At 38.4% G+C, this 7,500-nt stretch overlaps 1 protein-coding gene across 8 annotated transcripts in view; it reads left to right on the plus strand.

The window, feature by feature from the left end:
- EBF3 (EBF transcription factor 3) overlaps positions 1–7,500 on the plus strand; it is a 129,313-nt gene that overhangs the window by 119,255 nt on the left and 2,558 nt on the right. For 2 of the 8 annotated variants that reach the window (XM_045025920.1, XM_045025922.1), the window contains exons 12-14: positions 1–105; positions 1,362–1,550; positions 2,066–2,155. The exon at positions 1–105 is cut by the window's left edge and continues 73 nt beyond it. In XM_045025920.1, coding sequence (XP_044881855.1) covers positions 1–105; positions 1,362–1,550; positions 2,066–2,155 — 384 coding nt within the window. Of the gene's footprint in view, positions 106–1,361; positions 1,551–1,957; positions 2,248–7,500 lie in introns of those variants that run through there. The other 6 variants (XM_045025919.1, XM_045025921.1, XM_045025917.1 and 3 more) reach the window with 3 other exon arrangements.

A 7,500-nucleotide genomic window follows, 5' to 3' on the forward strand; every position in this document is an offset into this window, starting at 1 on the left:
CTACTCTTGCCAACACTCCAGCTCACACTGGCATGATGGGAGTGAACTCATTTAGCAGCCAACTAGCAGTAAATGTTTCAGAAACATCACAAGCTAATGACCAAGGTATGTGGGGTTTCAAGAGTTAATCCGTCATGTTGTTGACTGTTCTTAGACAACGTCTATTAATACTGGCTGATGCCATCACTATGCTCTGTCTTCCTCCTCCTCCTCCCTTTAGTCCTATCTTTGATCGTGTAATGGAGTTAAATTCCAGATAACACTTAATTCTTCCCTTTCTTTGGTTTTCGTTTATCATGAAGCATCTCCAATGAAAAGATTTATGCAAAATGCAGAAATATATGACAGCACTTTATTAACATTAGATATGAAATGTGTATATATACACATAATATATTTATATTACAAAGCAACTATGTCTGGATATCCTCCACATGTTTACTGAACGTTTACACAGACAAATCTAATTTGCCCACACTGATATTTTTAGATATTTTTATAAATGTAAGCACATTTTATACAAATGTAGATATGTAATATATAAAAATACAATCCTTGTAACAATTTAAATTTTCTAACTTAACATACATATAGCAAACTGCATTTTAAATTAAGTTTTATACTAATGAAAGGAGTAAAAACAGCTTCCTAGGTATGTTCAAAACCATATATTTTTGCTTACAACATAATTATAAATTGATTGCACAAATGCGAATAAATTCATGCTAATCTTCTATGGTTTGAAATCCCGATTCTGCTTTGTCTCCTCTTACAAAAGAATGTGTCTTTTAATCCACTTCCAAGCTATAAATCTCGTAAACATTCTCCACCTTGATTCCGGGTTAGTCTTCACAGAAACATGCACCTTTATGAAAGTACTAGCTTATTGTTAGTATAAAAATATCAATCATAAAAATGAAGACCCCAAAACAGCCTTTTAAAGTTAAATCACTGCAACAAACAAGTTTTTTCCTGTCAGCTATGGCATTTGAAGGTCTGGAGAGGCTGAAAGTTCATCCAGTATGTTGGTACAAACCAGGAATCAAGCCTGTTGATAATTGCTACTAAAGACAAATGTGAAGGAAACTGACACGCTTGGATCGAAGAGCGCTTTTGTTGGCTGTCTATGCTAGGAGGAGAGACACCATAGAGTGCTCGCAGATGATTTAAGTAAGGTTGGCATGATAAGGTTATCTTAAACTGCAAGAGTTGATAGGGCAGTAACAGACAACTTAGAGCAAAGCTGTGCAATCAATTAAAACTCTGTAATATATGATGCATGAGGAACCCCCACCAGCCCTCTAAGTTTATATTATAAATAATAACATTATTTTTTCGGGGTGGGGGTTTTTCTAACACAGTAGGTTACAGTCGCAACACAAGCAGTGTTTCCCCGCGAGGATATGTTCCAAGCAGTACTCCTCAGCAGTCCAATTACAACACAGTCAGCAACAGCATGAATGGATATGGCAATGCCGGCATGCCCAATCTAGGTGTACCAGGGTCCCCTGGATTTCTTAATGGCTCCTCAGCTAACTCTCCTTATGGCAGTAAGTGTCTATTTTTGGTAACACATCATCATCTAGATTCATGTTTATTACAAAATCAGATACTTGCATTGTTTTGGTTTTTATAATGTGAGCTACTGGATAAAAGGAGGGGTGACTCTGGAGGCTGGACGTAAAAATGAATATAGTAAATTGATCTTTATTTGCCATAATATGATCTCAGAGACAAAAAATCGGACTGCACAATTTGTAACAAAAGTCCAACACAAAAGAGTTTGCCTGTTATCCAGAGAGTGGCCAAGCCAAGGCATTTCATTATTTTTATTTTTATATTATATATATATATATTTTTTCCAATATTTTAAGAGGCAAGGCCCTATCACTCTCTTTTTCCATGTTTGCCATGAAAAAACTCAATCTGAGTCCTGATTATTTTTGCTTTATTGCAGTAGTGCCGTCAAGCCCTACAATGGCAGCCTCTTCGGTCACCCTCCCTTCAAACTGTAGCAGTACACACGGCATTTTCTCATTCTCACCTGCCAATGTCATCTCTGCAGTGAAACAAAAGAGCGCCTTTGCTCCAGTTGTCAGGCCCCAAGCCTCTCCTCCACCATCTTGCACCAGTGCAAATGGAAATGGACTTCAAGGTGAGCTGGATCTCTCATTTTTTTGTGTATTGCAGGCTTTTTAGTGCATACACTAAAACTCTATAATAGTGTCTTTTTGGAGAGCAGTGCCTTTTGACCTAAACTGAAATTAGAAAGGACAACATTCTTAGTTTTCTGGTTCTGCAATATAAATGCAAGAATGTCAGACTAAAAACAGTAGCACAAAAATATGCTAAAATTTGAAGCAAATCCTAGTTTGATTTTAATTCTTGCGTTAAAGGATACAGTAGTTGCTTTCCTGGCATTTTCCCTTTAGGTTAAATACATTAAACTTTAAACTAAATACACATCTCTGAATGCTCCTTACAGATCATGTACGCTCCTTACATTTCTTTATACATTCTCTGCATACATTTTTGATGAACATTTTTAACTGTAGTATTACAGAATAATGTATTTCCCCCTATTTGTACACATGATGTAATTGTTATTTTAACATATGTCAAAAAATGAAAACTGGTTGAAACTGTTGCTCAATGGGCTGACCTTCCCTGGTACTGACTAACCAGATTTAACCAATTTGCACGTCTTGTTGGGCTTTATGGGCCCATTATTGCCATGTTAAACTAGATACAGGATTTGGGCCTATGTGAAAAATGAAAGGTTTTAATTAAAACAGGCAACTCTAAGCTTCTGCTTTTTTGTTTGTGTGATTTTCTATGGGCATTATCATGGAATGATAATTTTTTATAAATCAATTGCAGAATTCACTTGGTCACCTAATGACATTGGGGCAAAATTATGGTGCAGTGCAAATTTATAAGAGGAATCAGAACATCCACAAAGGGCTTTCCCTTTTTATGACATTTCTATTTTATGACAAGTATGGATGATAAGTAATGCCTGATTAATTTGAACAGTTCAAAAGGGTTAGTTGCCTAACTGTTTCAAATACAGGACCCAATCATAGCATATCAGGGTTGGAAGGGACCTCAGGAGGTCATCTAGTCCAACCCCCTGCTCAAAGCAGGACCAATCCCCATACAGATTTTTGCCCCAAATCCATAAACGGTCCCCTCAGGGATTGAACTCAGAACCCTGGGTTTAGCAGGCCGATGCTCAAACCACTGAGCTATCCCTCCCCCAATTCACTGTGTTGAATTGAAACACTTCACCTCCCACTGAAGTCAGATGGGATTGCAGGCACTGAAACCTCCCAGGTTTAGCTCCACATTTCTCAACAAAAATATAGAACATTATTGTTTACATTGCAGTAGTGCCCACAGTATACCAGGCACTTTCCAAACACAGATGAAGACACAGGCCATGGTTTTCAAAAGTGATTAGTGATTCTGCATTCCTTAATTTTTGGATGTCCAACTTGACACATTTCAATGGAGCCAATTTGCTAATGTGCCTGCTCACTGAAAACCAAGACCCTTTGGGTTTCAAGTTGGGCCCTCCCAAAATCAAGGCACCTAAATCACTAGTGATTTCTGAAAATCTTGGCCACCATCCCTGCGCCAAAGTGCAGACAATCTAAGTGCTGACCTGCAGTTGGATCCAGGGAGAGCTAAGGATTCAGTTGTAAAGATCTGATTGTAGGACTGCCTAAAAGAACAACAGTTAGACTAACAATTAATGGCATAGTAAATCTTTACTGTGTCAAAAGTAAATAAAAAAAACTATGCCAGGTAGAACCCATATTCTTGTAAAAGTGCCATCCACTTATAAGACCACCCCCAAAAAACCCCCAAACAAACCCCACCACCATTCCATATGCCTAAGTAAAACTTAAGAACCAAATGAAAATAAATTATGATAGAAAACACAATATATGATATTTGGGCAGCTATCTTGAAGGCAATATTTATTTATATATTTTTTCCCCATGAGTCTGTCAACATCCATTTAGCTGGAAAATAAAATAAATTGAAAATGCCTACTAAAATGATCAAAATGTACATAATGACAATAAGAGAGCCTCCCCACTGAACACACCCCATCAAAACAAAACAAAAACCCAACCCTCAGAGACTGGATTTTCAAAGGTATTTAAGCAACTAAAAATATGGATAAGCATCTAGTGGAATTTCCAAAAGCCCTAAACAAGTTAGGCGTCTAACTTCCACTAGACACCTATCTTTATTTTTAGGCACCTAAATAATTTAAAAAATTTGGCCCCAAGTAACTACACATGTCTGGCAGCAACATATTCTGGTTTTGTCAAACCAAAGAGATAATCAAACTCCTGAGTTGAAGGCTAAAAACGCATGGGTGTGAAATTCACCCCAACTCTAGGGAGCCAGTCAAGGTCCATGAACCATTTACATCCCACCTAAGCTCTATTTTGAGGACTTAAACAGGATTTAAGAAGTGCATAGGCATTGTGATATCACTCTGCATCCAATGTGCATGTCCTACTCCTACCCCAAGTCTTTAAGGGTTTTCCGTTTATATGTCCTAGCTAGACATAAACACACAAATAAAGAGCGGGTCCCTATAATATCCAGCAAACTATAGAGACACTTACAGTTCAAAATCAACACCTTGAATTGAAATGTACCAAAAAGGAATGGGAAGCGAGTGCACTCTCTGAACTGTCATATGTGCTTCCCTAATCAAACACCACAAGGGCTTTTACATGAAGGGTTATTTGGAGGATTTCTCCTTTTTTCAAATAGTCATTTATTGACACTGAGTCAATTTCTGAAGTGTGTTAATAAGTGTCTTACACACAACTGGAGAGTTTTCTGATCAGCAAATTTTATAAACTGAAATAAAATAAGAAATTGGGCAGCTGCCATTTGCAGCAGTTGAAGTTCTGGAGTGATCTTCAAGCCCTATATAGAGTGTGCTTATATCATCGAATTTGGAGGTGAAAGAAGCATAAATAATGGTTGACATCTCTGCATCATTAGGAATGGTCACACCTACTTAGTCAAGAAAAGACAGAAATAAGAACTCTTGTTCACTGCTGTTTATCTGAAGATCCAGAAGCAGCCAAGGGCCTAATCGATTTTGGACCTGAATTATAAAAGGCGATACGCCCCTTTAGTTAAAGGGGCAGATATCACTGTTGCCATGTTTGTTTCCCCCTGCATAGCCTCTTGTCTGGATTAAGACTCAACCAGCTTGCTCTCATCCAGTGCTAGGAAACCTGATTGATTGTACTGTCCAAGTCCAAAGAAGTCTGAGAGGTAGCGTAAAAGGTCACCAGCATACCAACGTCATTGTAACACAAATTGTCTCATGGCCTCCCCTTGAGGCCTTATACACACATTGAACGGAAGAGGTCAGAGAATTAAGCCCTGCAATATCCACACAATACAGCCCTTAGTGCAAATGAGTAATGGCATTGTAGGATTCACTGGGGTTTATTGTGGCCCTTGCTGTTAGGCAAACCAATTACTGGATTTGGCTGAATGTGAGAAAATAATACTTTGCTCGGCACATCTGTAATGACTTGGAGGGAGAGACAAAATGGTTTAAAACCATCTTTCTTCTCTCCATATCCAGGTGAAGTTTCAGCCCCCAACATAAGCATCGTTAGGGCTGCTCCAAGTTCCTTTGCCTTTTAATGGTCACTCTTATTTCCATTCCACTTTCCCCAGTGCTTGCATACATCATCTGCCAAGTAACATCTTATTTAGGACTAGATTCTATAAACTGTTACTCTCAGAGTAAGTTGTTTGTTTAACCTCAATTGGACTACTAGTGTGAGTAAGAACTACTCATGTGAGTAAGGGTCTATAAGATTGGGGCCCTGGGCCCCGATCCTACACACATTTCTGTACATGCTTCATTTTAGGCATGTGAGTAATCCTGTCAACTTTGTATGACTTCAGTGGGACAACTTACGTTCATAACATTTAGGCAAGTACATAAGTCTTTGCAAGATCAGAGCTTTAAAATGCAAGTTCTTTGGGGCAGAAGCCTCCCCTCCCACCCACCCCCAATAAGCATAATACCTATTTATGGTGCTGCACATTATTTTTTAGCAAGAAAGCTCTGGCCAGCTGTGGACTCAGAAATGCAAAATGTATTTAAGACTTGATTTTCTAAGATAATTTATAGTTTGTAGATGGTGAAATATATTTCACACTGGTTTAATATATGATTGCAATGCTTTCCCTGCTTCCACAAGAGCAAAACATATTCAATATTCTTTTTAAAATTAGAATTATTATTTGCTTGGTGAGGAAAATTACTATTATTTATTACTTACATTACCATAGCACCTAGGAGCCATAATCATGAACCAGGACTGCTAGGTGCTGTACAAATGCACAACAAAAAGACAAATCATAAGCTCCTTGCTGAAAGGAATAAGTAAATTCTTCTTTCGAAAGAGATTTGATCTCAGTTTGTATGACCAGCAGCTTGATAGTACAACACAGAGAATTCACTCATTGGGTAGTATATTGACGGAAATGTAAAGGTAACCAATTTTATTCTGTGCACAAATAGTATTAGTTTAATTATGCACCAGAAGGCCACAGCTGACCAAAACCTCTAAGTGTGACCAAAAATGTCATCACATTTAACAATATTTTTTGTTAAAAAAGAAACAATGTAGAATTTTTTCAGAAAATGCAATTATGCAGTAGATAACCCAAATTCCTGCACTGTATGACCTATACTTGCACATAGTTAGGAGTTACAAAAATTAGTATCAGTTTGTTGTGTTCATTACTAATATATTTATGCACACAACTTCTGAAAAAAAATTGGATTTCCCCTGTTAAATTATACTTTTCAGAATTCTATTTTGGAAGAGAGAAACAGGTAGAGTCAAGGACCAATGGAGGACATATGACTTGGCAGTACTTTCTTGTTGCTTCTTCAGTATCACCTTGAGACAGAACAAGATGGCATCTCCTTAATGATTCTGAATATATATAGGCCCAGATTCTCTCCTACGTTGAAACCTATTCGGCACAGAAGAGAAGGATGGCTCTCAACTACCAGATTCTCTGGGCCAGTCTGTGATGGTTCTGGCCCTAGGCTGTTCTAACCTATGTGAGCTGACAGTGATTCCCAAGGAGACCGTATGTCAACTGGAGAAAATGAAGCATGCTACACTCTGACCAAGCCCCGTACCTGTCTCCTGCCCTGGGGCGGCATAGAGATGTGACATGGGTTAGCTGTGCCAGCTCTACACCAACTGAAAGCTCTGCCTCACCAGGGGCATTCACACCTGGCAAGATCTGGCTACCATCCAAGACCTTTTTGTTGTCAGAATGGCATAAAGGGCCCAGAACGCAAGAGAATCTGGCATGTAAATTCAGCTGTAAACCTGTGACTAGCCTTTCCGTGTACAGGATAGACACATACTTTGCTTCTACCTGCATGTATGCCTAACCCAGCCTAATACAATTATG

The sequence above is a fragment of the Mauremys mutica genome, chromosome 7, assembly GCF_020497125.1.
Source record: "Mauremys mutica isolate MM-2020 ecotype Southern chromosome 7, ASM2049712v1, whole genome shotgun sequence".
Taxonomy (NCBI): domain Eukaryota; kingdom Metazoa; phylum Chordata; order Testudines; family Geoemydidae; genus Mauremys; species Mauremys mutica.